Source organism: Lolium rigidum, chromosome 3 (genome assembly GCF_022539505.1).
Source record: "Lolium rigidum isolate FL_2022 chromosome 3, APGP_CSIRO_Lrig_0.1, whole genome shotgun sequence".
Classification (NCBI taxonomy): domain Eukaryota; kingdom Viridiplantae; phylum Streptophyta; class Magnoliopsida; order Poales; family Poaceae; genus Lolium; species Lolium rigidum.
In genome coordinates this window covers 77,268,231-77,288,994 of record NC_061510.1, presented here as the reverse complement: position 1 = coordinate 77,288,994, position 20,764 = coordinate 77,268,231, and the positions used below count along the sequence as shown (strand labels likewise).

Below are 20,764 nucleotides of genomic sequence, written 5' to 3'. Positions count from 1 at the left end.
CTTGATTCTATGCCTCGAGCTGGAGGATGGAGCGTACTTCGGCGAAGGTCGGGTAGGGCTTGAGCATGGGGATGAAGGTATGCTATTTCTCAAACTGATCACCAAGACCAACGAGGAGGGTGTTGATGAGAGTGCGGTCTTCCACGTGATCGCCAAGTTCACGGAGTTCATCGCTGATGGATTTGATCCGTTGGCAAAAGACGGTGACCGCATAATCGCTCTGGGAGAGCGTGCGAAGCTCAGTATGAAGCGCGTTGATGCGTGCGTCGGAGTTGTCCTGGAACAGCTGCTGAAGGGAGGCCCAAAGCTCGACGGCGGTGGCATCATCGTTGGAGACTAGGTTAAAAAGCTCAGTGCAGATGCGGGTGTAGATCCATTGGATGATGGCGAGGTCGTCTTTCACCCAGCGAGGATCGTCGAGCTGCGGTATGGAGGATGGATGGATGTGATGACAAAGGCCGCAACGGCAGAGGTGGATGTGGAAAAGGTGGAGCCAATGGTAGTAGTTGTGGGCGGCGAGGTCAAGGGAGATCGGTATAAATGGTGAGACGTCGGCAATAGTATCGGCGAGTGTGAGTTGAGGAGGTCGGGATGAGATTGGTGTATAGTGGAGGAGGAGGAGGATGGCGCGCTGGCAGAGCGGAACTTGGCCGTGGAGAAGAGAGGCTGCATCAGCAGCGGGGGTGGTGTTGGCGGCGGAGCCATGCGAGGGCGGAAACCTAGGTGTGTGATACCATAATAATTGAAGAATATTACTTGTATAGATTATTGCCTCAATAGGCTGTTTATATAGAGCAACCTAAACCAACACACAAAGAAAATAGAGATAGATGACAACTCAAACTACTAAACCGGTATATACTTTAATACTTAGTATTAAATTTAAATTGATGGGAACCAATGTTCTACGGGAGGAGCTTTTAGCGAGTCAACCCTTTTCGAGGCACTTCACAACAGGTTTCCACTACGCATTTGTTAGTCCCTGAACATATATTCTCCAAGTCGGGTTACCGCGACACGTTTCTAACTAGTGACCAGATTTATTTATGTAACATGTTCACACTCTCTAAACCTAAGATATTTGCGAGCTGCTCAATCAACTTACAACTAGGGCTTCGATACGTGTAGCCCCATCTCAGGTTGAGATGATTATTAATTGAGGTTCTTTCCACACATGCGGTACTTGTATCATCTCCTTCATAAAAAGAGAAAGATAAGAGTATCTTTTTCAAAATGTCTGTACAAGTGTACAACTGAAAAAACAAATCATATCAGATTATCAGCGGTTGCGAAAAGAAACTTGCCATTGCCACCGTAGGCAACTCCTTGCTATAAATACCGGTCGCGTCCCCCGGCTTTTTCCTCATCCCCTGCTTCTCGAGCTGCACACCTCATCCCATCGTCTTCCCCATTGTCATCCTATCTCTCCTTTGCGATTAGCAATGGCCAGCCTCGCCGACCTCATTAACCTCGACCTCAGCGACACCACCGACAAGATCATCGTTGAGTACCTATGGTTAGCATCCTCCTCTGCTTTCCATCTGCTCCCGATCTTGACAGAAAAAGAAAGATCCTGCCAAAGATTTAGGATCACACTCTCACGCGAAACTACACTACTTACATTCTACATACATGATCTTTGATTCTGCTGCAAGCCTAACGCTGAAGTTTTTCTGTCGAGTTTAGTCTGCGTGATCTCGTATCGTCTGTAATTCTTTGTTTCTCTCTGTTCAGGGTTGGAGGAACTGGTGTTGACATCAGGAGCAAAGCAAGGGTGAGAAATTCGATCTAGACACACACTTCTGAAAAATCTCAAGAGATACCGGCCGGTGCAACGATTTCTCACCATCCGACTGCTTTTTTTTCGATCTGAGCAGACGGTGAACGGCCCCATCACCGACGCGAGCCAGCTGCCCAAGTGGAACTACGATGGCTCCAGCACCGGACAGGCTCCCGGAGAGGACAGCGAAGTCATCCTCTAGTATGATCTCGGTTTCCTCACCGCTTCTACTGGTTTTATTTACTTTCTACTCTCTTCTTCCAATAGTATAGCCAACTGTTGGCTATAACAAGATATCATATCATTTGTAGTCATCATATAGCTAACATGTACAATAGTTGGCTATACGAATGTAGTACTTTACTAATATATAGCCCACATTTCACTCTCACAAGGTGCCTAGGAGCACGTGCAAGAGTTTGCTATGCAGATAAGTAGCCTCACCTCCCTTCTCTCTCCTCTTTTCTCTCTTCCAACTCACCTAAAATATATTATTTAACGTCTTATAGTCAGCTGACTAGACGCTATTGTACTTGCTCTTACATGCTATTCTACCTATTTGACTCTGAAGCCCACAAGCCATCTTCAAGGACCCGTTCAGGAGGGGTGACCACATCCTTGTAAGCTCCTCTGCCTTTTATTTTCCATGTTTCACACCGAACTTGTTATGCACCATGGCATGTCCTAAAGTAAGAAGAGTGAAGAGGACAGGAAAAGACACAGCATGTACTTCGAAAAAAAATACAGTCCTATATTTTTGTAACTTGTAACCTGCCTAAAATCTTGTGTAACGTAGACCCCTTTTACGGTTTTACTAAGTATCGGCATCTTATTTTTCTAAGACTGAATCTTTGATATGGTGGACAAAACAATCAGGTGGAGTGTGTGTGTCCTGTTGTATACAAACCTCAAAAGTCCACAAGTTGCCCGTCTAGTAGCTGGCCCATAACTTTCAGTTTAGAGAGATTCAACTTCTTAGTGGTGATTGGTGCTATTTAAAAAAAAATAGGTCAACTGCTTGACAATCACAACTCATAAATATTTGCTTAAATAAATAATAAAAGCTTCACCCAATGCAGAACCGATGTTACCACTGTATTTGGCTCTAAATTATGAATATTCTTTGCAGGTTATGTGCGACTGCTACACACCACAAGGTGTGCCAATCCCCACCAACAAGAGGAACAACGCTGCCAAGATATTCGATAACCCTAAGGTGGCAGCTGAGGTGACATGGTACGAATGCTTCTATCCAGATTTCAAGTTATCTTCGCTTTTTTTTTTTGCGGTGTTGTTTCAGTCATGTTCTTGTTTCAAACATACAACATAAAATTCTAAAGGAGGAGATTACTACCAGACACTGTACTTTGCATCAGATGAAAAGTACAAATATAAGTAATGTCCAACGTAAGAGCTAAGAAATTAAAAATTCAGTTCCTGGAAAAGAAAAGCTACCAGGAGGTGATCACAGAGCATTTGGCACCTTTGTATCCACTTTCCTGCCTTACCTGTTTACGATAGCACACGCAGTAGGCTTATCTCTGAATCCAAAACAGGTACGGTATCGAGCAGGAGTACACCCTCCTTCAGAAGGACGTGAACTGGCCCCTTGGCTGGCCCGTCGGTGGCTACCCTGGTCCTCAGGGCCCCTACTACTGCGCCGCCGGTGCGGACAAGGCGTTCGGGCGTGACATCGTTGACGCTCACTACAAGGCCTGCCTCTACGCCGGGATCAACATCAGCGGCATCAACGGGGAGGTCATGCCCGGCCAGGTACTACACATCATCTTGCAGCGACTTGCTTTCAGAAACACTTCCAGTTGCGTGTGCCGCCAACTCTGACTGTGAACCCGATTCTGCGTGTGACAGTGGGAGTTCCAAGTTGGCCCGTCCGTCGGGATCGCTGCCTCCGACCAGCTGTGGGTGGCCCGCTATATCCTCGAGGTCAGTGTCTTTGGAATATATTCGATTCTCAGTGAGAATCACTGAGGTGCAATGCAACTGACTGACTCTGATTTGATGCTAAATTGATGGATTGCAGAGGATCACAGAGGTTGCAGGAGTTGTGCTGTCCCTGGACCCGAAGCCGATCCCCGGCGACTGGAACGGCGCCGGCGCGCACACCAACTACAGCACCAAGTCCATGAGGGAGGCCGGAGGGTTCGAGGTGATCAAGAAGGCCATCGAGAAGCTCGGCAAGAGGCACCCGGAGCACATCGCCGCCTACGGCGAGGGCAACGAGCGCCGCCTCACCGGACACCACGAGACCGCCGACATCAACACATTCAAATGGGTATGGGTCGTCGTCGTCGTCTACAATTCGCGTGTCTCATCTTTGCTCATACACCTGTAATTGACTGACTGGCTTCGACCTGCAGGGCGTCGCGAACCGCGGTGCGTCCATCCGCGTAGGCCGCGACACGGAGAAGGAGGGCAAGGGCTACTTCGAGGACCGCAGGCCGGCCTCCAACATGGACCCCTACGTCGTCACCTCCATGATCGCTGAGACCACGCTCCTCCTCTAAACACACACACGAAAACCCCTACCTATACCAGTATACCTACATTCGGCAACGATGATTGTTACGTCCTCGACTCTCTCGATCGAGGGTGGTGCTGATGGTTAATTTCTGCAAATTGTCAAAGTTCGCTTCACTGTATTTCGATTCCTTCCCGTACGCAAAGGTCTTCTTTAGCAGTCCTGTCTTTTTTGGGTGTATACTCTTTTGCATAAGAGTCCCCACTAGTGTACACTGAATAATGCTATATTTCCGCATTCTGATAAATGAATTTACGGAAAAAGTTATGATTCTGTTCAATCCCCACATGTCCATGTTCTCTGATCTCTTTGGCAATGTCACACTGACGCGAACAAGACTGAAGCACCAATGGTAATTGCAACTAAACCGGCCGTGCCCTACCTCTGGCTCTCTTTTGCACATTTCGAGCAAGTGTGTATACTGCAGCCATGAAGTCTTCAAGCATAATACAGCAGCTCGTTGCATCGCAATCAGACCGTGGGGCAAAACGTATCTTATCCTTCCTCATGCTACCAATCGGGGAATATGATCGTCGCGCCTCTTTAATGTTCGACCCTTCTTTTGTTTACGTCTAATAATTTTTTTTGAGAATTCGGCAGGTGAGCTGCTCGATATATTAATAGAAGAAGATTTGGCTCAGTTAATCAGGGAAACCGGGCCCAAAAACCATACAGAGTGGCCGAGTTTATGAGGGAAACCGGCCGAAAAAACCGCACAAAAGTCGGGGCCTCATCGCCCACACGAAACGAGACCGCCGACGACCAAACACACACCACCAAACCCGGAGCCGCTGCTCCGACGTCCCCTGCTCGGAGGCGAGCCGCAACGCCGCACGGTGTGGACGACCTGTAGCCCAAGCTACCAAGGCGACCACCCGCAGACCACGAACGCCGCGCCAAAGATCCGGGGCCGCCGCCCCGACTTGCCAGCCACACCGACCACCCCGTCGCGTAGGCCGGGCCGACGAGCTCGCTACCCACGTAGCACGAACACGCCACCCAAGCCTTGCAAGAACATGACCACACCCCATGGAGTCATCGCTGCAAGACCATCCGAGGCCGCCGCCTCGGCGCACGTCAACCGTCCGGGGCCGCCGCCCCGGCATCCACCACCCTCGACGACAAGGCAACCAAGCAGCACAACAACCACACATCTACCACACCACGAGGACTACGGACTCCAAAAGCGGCGCCTTCAAGAAGGTAACGGCACAGTGTGTCGCCGCCGCCCGCTCCAAGGAGCGAGAGGTTTTCACCCGGAGAACGCAAGAACTCGCGACAACAGGAGACCAAGCTCCCCGATGAAGCCCTCAACAGGGAAAACGGTACCCAATAGCACCGCCAACATCGGCACCAATGGTGCGAAGCTTTCGCCTGGAGTGTCAGCGCTGTCGTCTGTCGTCGGGTCCAACGTAGGCCCTGGCAGAAGAGGTGTCCCGCCGAGCAGGGTGCCTTGTAGCCGTCCACCAAACAGAAAAACGGAGCTGGGAGGCGCCCATCGGGGCCCGCAGGGGCCCATCTGAGCCCGCAGGGGCCCATCTGAGCCCGCAGGAGCCCGCAGAACAGAGCCCCGCGCGCGAGCGCCGGCGGAAACCGCGACCATCCCAAGCTGCAGGGGCCGCGCAGAGGCCGGATGACGAGCTGCCGAGCGGCGAGGCCGCGGCCCGGCCGGCATCCCGCCGCCAGGGCCGGTTTGGACGATGCAGACGCGAGGGCCGGCCAGCATCCCGCCGCCAGGGCCGGCCAGCATCCCGCCGCCGTGGACGATGCAGACGCGACGAGGGGACGGCAGCGAGCAGGACGGCGGCGGGCCACGCACGGAGCCAGCGCGGACGACGGCGACCTCCGGGACCGGCATGGCGGCTTCCCTCCGAGACGGCCATGCGGGGGCCCGAGAGGCGTAGATCCTCGCCGCCCCCGTCCTTGGCGGCGCACGGCTTAGCCGGCGGCGGCCTCGGGAGGCGACGAGGGGGCGGGCAGAGGAGGTGGGGAGGTGGCGGCGGGAGGCTAGGGTTTCCCTCCCCCGTCGCCTGGAGGGGGCGACAGGAGAGAGAGGAGTTGTCACATTTACGTCTAATAATTGATGGTGTGCTCCTATTTGGACACAACCTGTTCCTGCTTTTCTTCAGACGAAAAGATGGATAACAACAAGCATTCAGCAGTCAGCATCCAACAGATTTGAGTCGTCATACTTGTAACACGCTTCTCCGTCAGATCATGGGGGAAAGGGGAAGAGGATAGCTCACCAATCACGACAGATAAAAAACTGATACATCAGCAGAAGCTACTGCCGGAGTGGTCCAGCAACATTGGAGGTTGAAATTTATCTTGTCCAAGCATCTTGTAAAGGTACTGTAGTGAACTATACTCAGCCTTGACCATACAAGACATCGACACCTAAGTTTTCTCTGAATCAAAACGGCAAGCAGTGGCACTGCAAGCAAATCAAATATCGGAACGAATCAACAGAGGCCAATTGATCAATATCAAAACGATTAACTGAGCAGGCCAATTAGTCAGTCGGTACAGGACAGAAAGCCCGATCAAGATCCGGTGGGCCAAGCTTTGTCAGCAAAAACCAATAAAAGCAATCATGAAGCATGGTATTACTTGCATAAACAGCTGGAAGAGTCTAGTCTATTGCATTGACTAAAGCAAACAGGTGAAATTTATCTTGTCCAAGCATCTTGTAAAGGTACTGTAGTGAACTATACTCAGCCTTGACCATACAAGACATCGACACCTAATTTTTCTCTGAATCAAAACCTCAAGCAGTGCCACTGCAAGCAATCAAATATCGAAACGATTAACAGAGGACAATTGCTCAATATCGAAACGATTAACTGAGCAGACCAATTAGTTAGTCCGTACATGACAGAAAGCCTGGTCAAGATCCAGTGGGCCAAGCTTTGTCAGCAAAAACCACTAAAAGCAACCATGAAGCATGGTATTACTTGCATAAACAGGTGGAAGAGTCTAGTCTATTGCATTGACTAAAGTAAACAGGTGAAAATTTATCTTGTCCAAGCATCCTGTAAAGGTACTGTAGTGAACTATACTCAGCCTTGACCATACAAGACATCGACACCTAATTTTTCTCTGAATCAAAACCTCAAGCAGTGCCACTGCAAGCAATCAAATATCGAAACGATTAACAGAGGACAATTGCTCAATATCGAAACGATTAACTGAGCAGGCCAATTAGTTAGTCGGTACAGGAAAGAAAGCCCGATCAAGATCCGGTGGGCCAAGCTTTGTCAGCAAAAACCACTAAAAGCAACCATGAAGCATGGTATTACTTGCATAAACAGGTGGAAGAGTCTAGTCTATTGCATCGACTAAAGTGAACTCAAATTTCGGCTGATCAACGAATATGACAAGGATACACCATAGAGCCATAGAGGTGAATTCTACCAAAAGTAGAGAGTTCTACAGCAGACGATGGGGTTGACATTTGCAATGAACAGTCAATACTTCACGAGCCACCAACGAACGAAACATAGAGCATTCTTCATCTTGGCACTTCAAAAGCAGCTTCGGAATCCTGTGACAGCAGAGCAGACAATCATATTAGCCCAACCAAATTTCATTACTTACAGGTTCAAAAGTTATCATTTTTCAGCTAGCTCAAACGTTGAGGAACCACTTCACATTTATAGAGGTTGGTTTCACAACATTCACAAAGCACAACACATGAAAAATATTTCATTCTGCTATAGCTTAGGATAAACTGGATTTAATGAACTAGCACAGATGGGGAGAGATTGTCAGCATCCCGGTAGGGCTGGGCATAATCCATAGAATCCTGCTAGGACTGGGGATAAGTAGTAGGATTCTGAGCAGGTGAAAGAGGATACCGTTCTTCGCTAGGGTTTTTACTCCTATTGTGAAGAGGTAAATAACAAGATAAAATTAAGTCTTTCTTCGATCTTACTTTGTCTCCTAACAGACTCGGGTTATACAGCCACGCGCTGACAGTCTGTACATCTCCTCCATGTTTCCTAAGAGTAACGCAACTGATTAAAACAGGAAAATGGTTAACTGTAGCTAGTCCGACACAGCAACAGCGCTCCTGCAATATTGGCTTGGATCTTCATAACTCTATCCGCTCATATCTCAACTGCCGAAGCTAACAGCGAAGGCGGATTCTGCATTTTACGTTTTCTCTGCTGTTTCTGACTGAAGCATTTTCAACACATTCAAGGTCCTAACAGATATTCAGATCAGGAAAAGGATGTATAAGAATGTATTTCTACGAGAATACGATAAAGGTGGTGGATACAAAAGGGGCAAGTACTGAGTTGTACTAATGCATTTCATCCCATCAAACTATTCCAGGAAGCTGAAGAAAATATTGATCAAAAATGATTAAAGAGTTGATGAACTTGTTGGACAAATTCACTAACAACTAAGAAAATTACAAGAAAATAATAATAAAATAAACACAAGACACCTTTTCAGCCAACACGGCACATAGCAGACCTTTCAGGATGATCGTCTCATGTATTATGCAACATTTCAATTCCACTTCCACCACCAATTCCTCTGCCTGCAAGAAAAAAAATCCAATAAATCAACCCAAATTTGAAGGAAAAGAGAAATTTATAAGAGAGCCCAAAGGTGCAACTGTTAGACCAGCCCACCAGAATGCGCTTGTATAACTTGAGAAAATTATTAGCTTTGTGCAATGTTACAAAGAGTTTTTTTTTAGACAGAAGGCTCCACAAGCCCGACTTTGAATTAACAAAGCCCTCAACCCGCCAGAGTACAGATATCGAGCATGATGGGGATACCATCTTACAATAGAAGCACAAAAGAGAAGAACACCGCCTAACTACAAAGAGAAAAATAAAGACTACACCAAGCAATCACAGCAAAGAAATTAAAATGTCCTGGGCTTGATATCTTCATCCTATATCCACTGAAGCACTGAGGACGTTGCCGGATCCAGCCACCACCTTCACCGGGATCACCATGATGTCTTCATCTCGAGCATTACCACCGGCTCACGAAAACCACCAGGAGTGTAGAGCAAACCGTCGAGGGTCTAGGTTCCAAGATGACACCTCTCAAGCACCAGAATGCCGCCGTCGCCCGCCCCAGGAGAAGCGAGGGTTTCACCTAGAAACACAAGACCAAGAATGGGAGCTAAACGGAGGCACCTCAGTGACGCCTCAAAGAATGGCACCCACAGGTGTCATCGGCGCTGGCACCAGACCAGCCGGGCAAGGTTTACACCCGGGCCAACCGCTTCTCCCCTCTCACACCTTGCCAAACAAAGCTTTGAACCAGTCCTCAACCATCCCCTACAAAAGCAAGCCCCTTGGCAGCCAGAGTGGAATTGGAGGCGCTGGAGACGAAGCATGAACAGGCCGGAGATGCACGACACACAAAAGATACTCTGGACATGGAAATCAACACCATGGCAAACGCCAAGAGAAACAAACCAGCATCTTTTCACAGCAACAGAGCAAAACGTTTCGTCCTGCCTGCTCCCGCGAGCGGCAGGGCGGAACCCTAGCCTCCACCCGGCGACCACCCCCTCCTCCGCCTCCTCCCTCCCTCGCCGCCGCCGGAGGGCGTCTCCGGGCAAAGCTCTGGGGCGCCGGCGGCGGCGGGGCCTCCTCTCCCCCTCGTCTGGCGGTGGCGGCGCGGGCCGGCGCAGTCAGCAGGGGCGGCGTCTCTGCGCAGGAGGCGACGGCGCCCGGACGGTGCGAGGCCTGCGTGGTTCCGGCGAGGTGGCGGCGCGGCTGGCTCCTTGCTGGCGCGTCCCAACGCCGGCGCGTCCGTGGCCATGGGTGGCGGCGGCGGGCCTGGATCTGGGCCGGTGGGCTTAGATCTGGGCCGGGCGTGGACTGGCTCGGGCTGGGTTGGCCTGAGGGGTCTCGTCCCTGGGCAGCCGGGTGTTGCCCAGTGCCCCCGACGGCAGAGGTTGGTGCGGGTCGAGGCCGTCGCTGGAGTATGGCCGGGCTGGCAGTGCTCGTGCCTCCTCTGAATTCGTTCTTGGTAGGGACCAAGATGCCATCTCCGGCTTGCTCCGGCCGGAGGATGGTGGGGTTTGGTGGTTGGGAGGGGGTGCTCCATTGGTGCGGTGGCGGTCGCTGACATCGCCTTCCTGTTGCCCTCCGGCCACCCTTGACCACCGGGGGACGGTGTGTCTCGGATTTTTGTTCCGCAGGTCTAGTGTGGCACCACTGGACTCCCTGACCTTCAGGGACGCTGGCGGGCTCGTTGGGGTGTTTGCGAAAGCAAAGCAAGGCGTTTGCCATTGCCGGCGACGACGACGTCCTTGGACGCCGTTCACCTTCTTGGAGGCGTGGCCACGACACACAACTTGTCGCCGGTTGCCTGCCCCTGGGCTCTGTCTGCTACCCTAGTTACTAGTGATCCATCCGAGCTCCTCCTCGAAACCCCTTTCGTTGAGGCCATGCGTCAGGCAGTACCCGGCTCCATATAGACGGTGTGTCTCCCCTTTGCGCGACCATTCCCGAGCCTAGGGTGGCTGTCTGTGGTGCGTCGTGGCAGGAGGCACCCCGGTGTTCTTCAACAGCTGGTGGTTTGTCGTGATTGGCATGCGCTGAGACTTAGGCGTTCTCTTGGGGTGGGTGCCGAAGCCTCCGTGAAAGCATTGCACAGCTGGCCTATGCCGACAACGATGACGCTCGCGAGCGCCATTTTCCTTCCTGGAGGCGCTGTCATGAAGCTTCCCCCTTCGAGCTCTGGAGTTTCGCCGGCTTCACTAGCGTAGTTAGCCAGATATCGGGGTGTTGGTGGTCCTCTGTTTTGACAGGATGCTCAGTGTGCTAGTCCTGCATGGTTCAGATCCGCGGAGTGGCGGCTCGGGGCTTGGGGTCTCAAGCTGAGCCGCCGGTGTTTTGCTGAAGTCTTGGGCGCTCTTGGAGATCCTGTAGTTTAGGGCATAGCCCTGGTCTGCTTGTTCCTTTGTAGTAGGCTTTAGCTCTTCACCACCTGGGCTTGTATCTAGAGCTGGTATCCCCAGTTTTTTCTTTTCTTTTCTTTTTCTTCGTTGCATGCTACCTTGTACTCCTGGCCGGTTGATGGCTTTGTTAATTCAAAGCTGGGCTCGTCGAGCCTTATGTTTAAAAAAACAAACCAGCAGGGGGCCATCTTCTCCCAGGATCCGACGGAAACCAAATGTTACGAAGAGGTAGAGGAAGATGCCAAGTACAAGGGGAACTACTCAAAACAGTAATACTCATTTACCTTGTAGTGATGGACATATTCAAACTGGTTTAGCTGATTAGGGAAGATAAAGTTTTAGTTCAAATGAGTATTAACTTACAAGTAAATTCGAATGGACCAAATACGACCAAATAGTTCAAATGAGTACGGATAATTATCAATAATCAGGCCTTATGGAGGTTTAAAAAAAATGTCCGTTTGAAATGAACTCATCACTAGCAGGACTCTTCGACAAAAGCTTAATAGAACTCCGCTAATTATTTCATAAGCTAGGATATATGTAGCCACTATCAGATTGTATGACTACCACCAGCAAGATAATAGAGATAGATAATATAGACAGAGAAAAGGAAAGTATTGAATGGAAGAACATGACTACTTTTAAGCCTCTGACTGTGCCAATCAAGTCACTGGGTAAATATTTAAGATGGTTCAAGTTCAGATTTTGAGAAATTCCAACTGCTAAGTGCTAGGTAGCTGACTAGCTGTGCTAGAAACTACAACAGATACGTACAGGTGAACACTTCCATCTCCAGTCATACTATTATGGGCAGACAACATCAGACTGTATCACCTCACAGCACAACGTTGCTAAAAATCTCTATACACTCACTAATGAAACTATGAAACACAACAAAGCTCTTGCTTACCAAACTAATTGAGCCACCTCCCAAAAATATAATACCTCCAACGAACACAGAGTGTCATGTGTCACAAAGAAGCATGGCTCTATATGGTTGTGAACCCAACGACACTTGTGTAGTCCGAGCGCGAACTTTAAGGCATGAGTCGACCTAGACGGAATACGGATAAACGAACTATCATAGTGAAACGATGATAATAGCTTAGCATGAGCTGTTATTTATTTTGATTCATAGCAAAGTACAAGCATTTAGCTAATATTCATTACAGACATGAACAATATTATAGACATGTACCAAAAGTAACTGATTGATTCTCAAAAGGGTAACCAAATTATGATACCAATCCAACGTAGAGACGGATATTACCTGGGGTATAGAAATTTCTGTAGGGATAACACTGGCAGTAACTATTTAATAAAATTCTTCTGAACTGCATCGACTCAAGTTGGATCATCAAGGTTCGGCCAAGGCCCATAGAAAGAAATATGGCATTGCTGTCCTCATCAAACCCCATTATATAGAGAAGTGATGTATTAATCGGCGGTACCAGTTGAGGGAGCTTGTCAAGTTTGATGGTTTGCTGCAACACCCATCTGATATTAACACTGTCAGCATTGCCTTTCCTCTCCCATATTTCCATGCCCATCTCTGTCAACACGGCAAGGCCAAGCCGGTTTTCCCGTGTCCGCAAGATCTGAAAGCGGCCATACTTCTCACAATGGAATACTGCTGCAGGTCTGGTGATCACCACTAAGCTCTGCCTTTCAAAATCAAATTGAAGGATTTCACCCCCAATAAGCAACCAATGAAGTGCATTACCAACCAGGACGCTGGGACTCGTTTCATTAATATTCCCATGTGTAGTGGCTACTGAGATCACATTTGCCCACACGGCGGATTCTGAATCATAGAGGCAAACCGATGCACCTGGGGCCTCACCAATCCTGCCGGCGTCGCGCACCAGTACTAACTTAAATGGATGCGAGCCGCAATCGCCGTGCACGTGGTCATGATTTTCAGCAGATGCGCAGAGCAGCGCGGCGTTTCTGACCAACTTCCCATGGTTTTCGTCGAAGCTAGGTGGAAAGGCCACGCAGCGCTGGTGGCCGGTGATGGGGTCCCATACGATGGCCTCGAGCCACGTCCGGTTGATGAGGAGGGCGAGGCCATGGCGGCAGCCGAAGAAGCTCCACATCTCGTCGCGGTTCTGCTGCAGGTAGAAGCGCCAGGCGGGGATGTGGTTCGGCGTGGGCAGCATGGGTTTGAAGGAGATTCCATCCACGAATGGGATGAAAAAGCCAAGCAGTGGGGGTTTGCGGTGGTGGGCGCGGAAGCGGCGGAGGAATCTGGGGTCGGAGACGAGGCGGCGCCAGCACTTGCAGACGAGAGAGGCGCGGGGGAGTGACGACGGTAGCGGGGAGAGGCGGAGGAGGATCTCTAGGAGGAGATTTTCGTCCTCCAGCGGCGGCGGCGTCGCCGGCGATGTGGGGGAGGACAGGCGGCGGCGGCGGCTGTTCATCTGGACATAAAAGTGAAGTGTTTGGTACGGTAACGGGTGTGACCATGCGAGTCTGATGCTGGAAAGCGCACTGAGAGGACCTTTAGGGGCGTGTTTGGTAGCCTGGACGACCCTTAGCTCGGGGCATCGGTTCAACAATTTTCGGTTTGTTTGGTTGCCTGCATTGTTACATGAACCGATTCTCAAAGCATTCCTGGGATAGGTCCTAGAGGAGCGCATGGAATGACAGTTTCTCTCGAGCCAGATTCGTTGTGGCCAGAAGGTTGCATGAGTGGGGAAGGGAGACGGAAACACCACGTCCCTTCGGAAACATGCGCCATAATTAGCCTCACCGCTCTCCTCTTCTTCCTCTCACTCGCGACCTCACTCTCACCACCCCCAAACTGTCACATCACCAGGTGGTTCCCCTCCCACTGACCAATCCGCCGCACCGCCGCAAGGAGGAGCACCGGTACCGGAGGAGGAGACGTCGGTGAGCAGCACCGCGACATCGGCCGCAACCTGCTCCGCGGTCTTCATCGGCATCTCGAGTTTGGCCGCGAACTCGACTCATCCTCAGCCAGAACAATGGCGGTAAAGACCTCTGCTTCTCACCTTCTTACTCGTTGTGCCAGAACAGGCGCTCGGGCATTTGCGACGACATGCACATTAAATCTGCTAGGGTTTCCATTAGGATAGGGTTTGGATAGATGTTTGCAAGGTGTCCGTCGCCATTGCTTGATGTTCTTGTCTAGTTCTTGTTGTTCACGGTCTCGATTAGCTTAGATCTATTACTCTAATCTCCAATCACGGTAGATCCTTCGTAGATCGGACTGTTGATTGGTGAAACTGTCAGATTTTACTGTGCATGCTAAGAGGGGAAGGACTTTTTATGCTGGGGTTTAGCCTGTTGTGATTGTTGTGCGAAAGATTAAGCTGAGTCGCGATAGTTTGTTCAGACGCAAGAGGAGTGGAGGATTTGAAGAACGAAGTTGCTTTGCTCAAGAATCTGCAGAGAACACAAGCACAAGTGATGAGTGCTAAGAAACAGGAATGGATGGCAGAAAGAAAGGCTTTGAAGACTGAGAAACAGGAATGGAAGGCTTTGTGAACTTTGCAATCAAGGATAAGCTCTAGAGGATCAGGATGTTTGTGATGAGTGATGAATGTGTTCTAGATGTACCGTAGGAGAATTTGTAATGTACCATAGGTAGAATTTGTAATGTACCCTAAGTACCACTCGTAACGTACTCAATTTGAACTGCTACTTGTGTTTTTTCTGATTGAACTAGGCCGATGATTATAAACTATAATCATAGTATGAGGAGATGATTGATCAGAACCTATGGCATGACTGAACATGACCATGCCATTGGTTCTGATCGAACATCTCCTCCATATGTCCTCATAGTATGAGGCCTCTGCTACCTTTGCTTTGCATGTTTCTGTTTCTTCAGTTCTGCATTGGCCAATGATTGAACAATAGCACAACGGAAGGCAGGGTGCTGCCCTCAAACTTAGTCATGTGTGCCATATTCGTTGCACACTAGACTTAGTTTGGGGACAGTCCCTCTACCTGCCGTGTGATCCTAGATATGAGGCCTCGTTTTGGTTTGTCTAGTGCATTAGCCAATGATTCAACAAAGGCACAATAGAAGGCAAGGTGCTGCCTTCAAACTTAGTCGTGTGTGCCATATTCATTGCACACTAGACTTAGTTTCGGGACAGTCCCTCTGCCTACCATGTTACCAAATGTATGAGGCCTCATTTACGTTGGCCAATGATTCAACAAAGGCACAATGGAAGGTTAGGTGATGGCCTCAAACTTAGTCATGTGTGCCACAGTCGTTGCATACTACACTTAGTTTGTGGTCACTCCCTATGTCTTCTGTGTGAGGCAATGTATGAGGCCTTACTAATTTTATAAATGTTTGTTTTCATCTAAATTATTTGTGAGCACGCACACCTCTAATGACATGTGTTCTTGTGGGAAGACTGAGAAGATCATGCTTGGGTCACCTGCTGAGATTCCCGGCGAGGGACCGTGTTATCACCAGAATTTGACCAAGTCAGAGGTGGGCCGCGATCAAGATGGGCTTGAAGATTATATACGGAAGAAATACGTGAATCGGCCTTATATGCAAAGTTTGGGCTAGTTTGCCCTTGTATCTGTAACATAGTAGATTACGTGTCGGTTAGTTAGAGTTTGCCTCGTGCACGGTTGGGATTATTCCCACGTTAGAAAGTCTACGGACTATAAATATGTATCTAGGGTTTATGAAATAAACAACAACCAACGTTCAACACAAATCAATCTCGGCGTATCGCCAACTCCTTCGTCTCGAGGGTTTCTCCTGGTAAGCACCATGCTGCCTAGATCGCATTGCGATCTAGGCAGCACAAGCTTATTACGTTGTTCATGCGTTGCTCGTACTGAAGCCTTTTTGATGGCGAGCAACGTAGTTATCTTAGATGTGTTAGGGTTAGCATTGTTCTTCGTATCATATGCTGTCGTAGTGCAACCCTTATACATCTAGCCGCCCTTACACCTATCTTAGGTGTAGGGGCGGCACCCCGCTTGATCATCGTTTAGTAGATCCGATCCGTTACGGTTGCTCCTTGTTCTTCAAGGATTAGTTTAATATCTGCAATAGTTAGGCCTTACAAAGGGTTGGAGGATCCAGCGGCGCGTAGGGTGTCGTTTGCTAGTCCTAGACAGGATGTTCCGGGGATCAACCTCGTGTTGGTTTTTAGGCCTTGTCTAGGACCGGCTCACGATCACCGTGCGTGGCCGCGAGGCCCAATCGTGAGTAGGATGATCCGATTATGCGGTGAAAACACTAAATCGTCGTAGATCGCTTTAGCTTTACCTTGATCAAGCAGGACCACCATATATTCGTACACCTGGTACGAATCATGGGTGGATCGGCTCTTGGAGCCGATTCACAGGATAACCTGAGAGCCGATCGAGGCTCGTATTTAATGTTTACGTGTATGCCATGCAGGAAACTAAGCGAGGCATCATCCAACACCTTCCTGACCGTGTATAGGTCGGTGGCACGCCCTTGCATCAGCATCGGACGTGTGCGCGAAGGCTTTGCGGGTCGTCGCTCGGAGGGACCAGGGCCAGCCGCAGCCCTGAGTTGTTCCCGGCTCTACGGTGTTGCCCGTCGCTGCCCGCCGGTGGGTTTCTGACCGCAACACATTCTGGCACGCTCGGTAGGACCATCTTCGACATCCACCGCATCGCCATCTACATCCGAGATGGCGGAAGGCACTCCGGTCAAGTACGAGGATCTGACTGACGAGCTCAAGAAGAAGCATGACGAGATCAAGGCAGTCCTCGAAGCCGACCTCATCGGCTCTTTTCACAGAACCCTCTCCCATGGCATCAGGTGGAAGGGGTTCTCACCTGAAGGCGCGCTTGATGGAGTGGACCTGTCCTCCCCGTCGAAGAACGCACCGGGTCGCTGCGTCAGGAGATCAACTTCATGGTGGCTCATTCCGCCGCGCCGCCACTCGAGAGCCTGGTGAACACTTTGGAGCGTGTCGCTCTTCGCGTGATCCAGGAAATCATGAGCCATCAGTACTCTCCGTCAGGACCGGCTCTGGGGACTTACCAGGGAGAGATGCCACTCCAGTCCCGTCCACCGCTGCCGTTTGCGTTGGCAGCACCAGAAGTGCCGAACTCATCGGCATACATCGTCTACAAGATTGGTGGTGACCCTAGCGACTACCAATTCCTACATGAGGCGCCCAAGGAGATCCCGCACGGATACACGTGCGCATACGTGCCGATCTGCAGTAATCGGGCACTCTCAAACCAGGCTGCAACAGACAGGGACTTCGGAACGAGCAGGAGGAACGTCGGGAACAGCACCTTGAGAAGCGTACGTGGCTAGCTAAGTATGCCACTCCGACAAACCTCCGAGCTCAGCTCCTGCAGCTTGGCTCGGAGCTGGAAAAGCAAGCATGGCTGGCTAAGTATGCCACTCCGGCGAACCTTCGTAGTTCGACACCTGCAGCCATCACCGCGGATCAGATTTGTACGATCCTCGAAAGATCGGCTCGGCATGATGCCGAAAAGGAGGACAATCGGCTATTCCAAGCCGTACCCTAATGAGTACGAATTGATCCCACTACCACCCAAATATCGGCTCCCTGATTTCACCAAGTTTAATGGATCGGATGGTTCCAGCTCCATCGAGCATGTGAGCCGATATTTGGCACAGCTGGGCACGATCTCGAAGCATCGACGAGCTGCGTGTGAGGTTCTTCGCACGAGTCCCTCACAGGATCGGCTTTCGGGTGGTACACATCGCTGCCACCGAACTCAATCCGGACTTGGAAGCAGTTGGAAGAGCAGCTCCACATACAGTATCACTCGCAGGCTTCCGAGGCTGGTATTGTCGATCTAGCACAAGTATGACGAAGCGCGGGGAAACAAGTGTCGAATACATCCAGCGCTTCGAGACCGTTAGGAACCGATGCTATTCGGTTCACGTAAGTGAAAAAGAAGCGAGTCGAGTTGTCGGTGGTGGGTCTCTCATCATCGATCAAGGACGTGGCCTCCCAGCGTACTACCCTTCATTGGCGCACATGGTGCGTAAGTCTGTCAGCATATGAACAGCGCCACCCAGATGTTTACCAGGACAAATTCAAGCGTGCGGTGGTCCTGGTTGAGGCAAACGAGGATGAAGGTGCTGCGGGAGATCAAGAGGTAGCAGTGGCTGAATGGACTCGGGCGGCAAGCCCCGTGTCCTGTAAGTGGGTTAAGCCACAAGGCCCTCCAAAAGGGTTCGACTTCGACGTGACCAAAGCTGAGCAGATTTTTGACCTCTTACTCAAGGAGAAGCAGCTAAAGGTACCCGAAGGCCACAAGATCCCCACGGTGCAGGAGCTGAACGGAAAGCCATACTGCAAATGGCATAACTCGGTCTCCCATGCCACCAACGACTGCAGGGTGTGGCGTCAGCAGATCCAAATGGCGATAGAACAAGGACGTCGGATTTTCAACCAGTACGCCATGAAGGTCGACACCCACCCCTTCCCCGCCGTTAACATGGTGGAGTATACTTACCATGGAGGGTGCCAGCCAGATTTCTCGTGCAATATCAACATGGTAGGACCTGGGCACCACTCGGTAAGGACGGAGATGAGGGCGATGATGGCGTGTATTTCACACGTTCGTTGGGCAACCCCAAGAGGAAGGTATTATGCGCACAGTAGCAAGTTTTCCCTCAGAAAGAAACCAAGGTTTATCGAACCAGGAGGAGCCAAGAAGCACGTTGAAGGTTGATGGCGGCGGGATGTAGTGCGGCGCAACACCGGAGATTCCGGCGCCAACGTGGAACCCGCACAACACAACCAAAGTACTTTGCCCCAACGAAACAATGGAGGTTGTCAATCTCACCGGCTTGCTCGTAACAAAGGATTAACCGTATTGTGTGGAAGATGATTGTTTGCGGAGAAAATAGTAAAACAAGTATTGCAAGCAGATTTGTATTTCAAGTATTAAAGAATGGACCGGGGTCCACAGCTCACTAGAGGTGTCTCTCCCATAAGATAAAAGCATGTTGGGTGAACAAATTACAATCGGGCAATTGACAAATAGAGAGGGCATAACAATGCACATACATGACATGATAAGTATAGTGAGATTTAATTGGGCATTACGACAAAGTACATAGACCGCCATCCAACCGCATCTATGCCTAAAAAGTGCACCTTCAGGTTATCATCCGAACCCCCTCCAAGCATTAAGTTGCTAACAACGCACAATTGCATTAAGTATGGTGCGTAATGTAATCAACAACTACATCCCTCGGACATAGCGCCAATGTTTTATCCCTAGTGGCAACAAGACAACACAACCTTAGAACTTTCTCGTCATCGTCCCAGGTGTCAATGCAGGCATGAACCCACTATCGAGCATAAGTACTCCCTCTTGGAGTTAAAAGTAAAAACTTGGCCAGAGCCTCTACTAGAAACGGAGAGCATGCAAGATCATAAACAACACATATGTAATAACTTGATAATTAACATGACATGGTATTCTCTATCCATCGGATCCCGACAAACACAACATATAGAATTACGAGATAGATGATCTTGATCATGTTAGGCAGCTCACAAGATCCAACAATGAAGCACAATGAGGAGAAGACAACCATCTAGCTACCGCTATGGACCCATAGTCCAGGGGTGAACTACTCACTCATCACTCCGGAGGCGACCATGGCGGTGTAGAGTCCTCCGGGAGATGATTCCCCTCTCCGGCAGGGTGCCGGAGGCGATCTCCTGGATCCCCCGAGATGGGATCGGCGGCGGCGGCGTCTCGCAAGGTTTTCCGTATCGTGGCTCTCGGTACCGGGGGTTTCGTCACGGAGACTTTTTATAGGCGGAAGGGCAGGTCAAGAGGCGGCACGGGGGCCCCACACCACAGGGCCGCGCGGCCAAGGGGGGCCGCGCCGCCCTATAGTGTGGCCCCTCCGTGGCCCCTCTTCGTCTCTCCTTCGGACTTCCGGAAGCTTCGTGAGAAAATAGGCCCCCGGGCTTTGATTTCGTCCAATTCCGAGAATATTTCCTTACAAGGATTTCTGAAACCAAAAACAGCATGAAAACAACGAATCGGCACTTCGGCATCTTGTTAATAGGTTAGTTCCGTAAAATGCACGAATATGACATAAAGTGTGCATAAAACATGTAGGTATCATCAATAATATGGCATAGAACATAAGAAATTATCGATACGTCGGAGACGTATCAAGCATCCCCAAGCTTAGTTCTCGCTCGTCCCGAGCAGGTAAAACGATAACAAAGATAATTTCTGAAGTGATATGCCATCATAACCTTGATCATACTATTTGTAAACATATGTAGTAGATGCAGCGATCAAAACAATGGTGATGACATGAGTAAACAGGTGAATCATATAGCAAAGACTTTTCATGAATAGTACTTCAAGACAAGTATTAATAAGTCTTGCATAAGAGTTAACTCATAAAGCAATAAATCAAAGTAAAGGTATTGAAGCAACACAAAGGAAGATTAAGTTTCAGCGGTTGCTTTCAACTTGTAACATGTATATCTCATGGATA

At 49.9% G+C, this 20,764-nt stretch overlaps 2 protein-coding genes across 2 annotated transcripts; one reads left to right on the top strand and one right to left on the bottom strand.

The window, feature by feature from the left end:
• The first annotated feature begins 1,375 nt into the window (after positions 1-1,375).
• Positions 1,376-4,599, top strand: LOC124701832 (glutamine synthetase root isozyme 1). Its single transcript, XM_047233926.1, has 9 exons — positions 1,376-1,516; positions 1,735-1,774; positions 1,878-1,981; positions 2,352-2,400; positions 2,910-3,016; positions 3,337-3,553; positions 3,650-3,724; positions 3,822-4,073; positions 4,159-4,599. The coding sequence occupies exons 1-9, from the start codon at positions 1,443-1,445 to the stop codon at positions 4,303-4,305; spliced, it is 1,065 nt and encodes a 354-aa protein (XP_047089882.1). The 5' UTR covers positions 1,376-1,442; the 3' UTR covers positions 4,306-4,599.
• A 4,180-nt stretch (positions 4,600-8,779) lies between these two features.
• LOC124695063 lies at positions 8,780-13,685 on the bottom strand. Its single transcript, XM_047227954.1, has 2 exons — positions 12,533-13,685; positions 8,780-8,868 (listed from the first exon to the last, which is right to left on the bottom strand). Exons 1-2 carry the CDS (start codon positions 13,683-13,685, stop codon positions 8,819-8,821), a joined length of 1,203 nt encoding a protein of 400 aa, XP_047083910.1. The 3' UTR covers positions 8,780-8,818.
• Positions 13,686-20,764: the final 7,079 nt, after the last annotated feature.

What these genes read in the sequence shown, in the direction of transcription:
- LOC124695063 (XM_047227954.1), bottom strand. Translation starts at nt 13,685, where the DNA reads ATGAACAGCCGCCGCCGCCGCCTGTCCTCCCCCACATCGCCGGCGACG. An exon ending in CAGAAATTTCTATACCCCAG is followed by an intron (nt 8,869 to 12,532) that starts GTAATATCCGTC and finishes TTTTTCTTGCAG; the next exon opens with GCAGAGGAATTGGTGGTGGA.
- LOC124701832 (XM_047233926.1), top strand. Translation starts at nt 1,443, where the DNA reads ATGGCCAGCCTCGCCGACCTCATTAACCTCGACCTCAGCGACACCACC. An exon ending in GTGGCAGCTGAGGTGACATG is followed by an intron (nt 3,017 to 3,336) that starts GTACGAATGCTT and finishes AATCCAAAACAG; the next exon opens with GTACGGTATCGAGCAGGAGT. An exon ending in GGGAGGTCATGCCCGGCCAG is followed by an intron (nt 3,554 to 3,649) that starts GTACTACACATC and finishes TGCGTGTGACAG; the next exon opens with TGGGAGTTCCAAGTTGGCCC.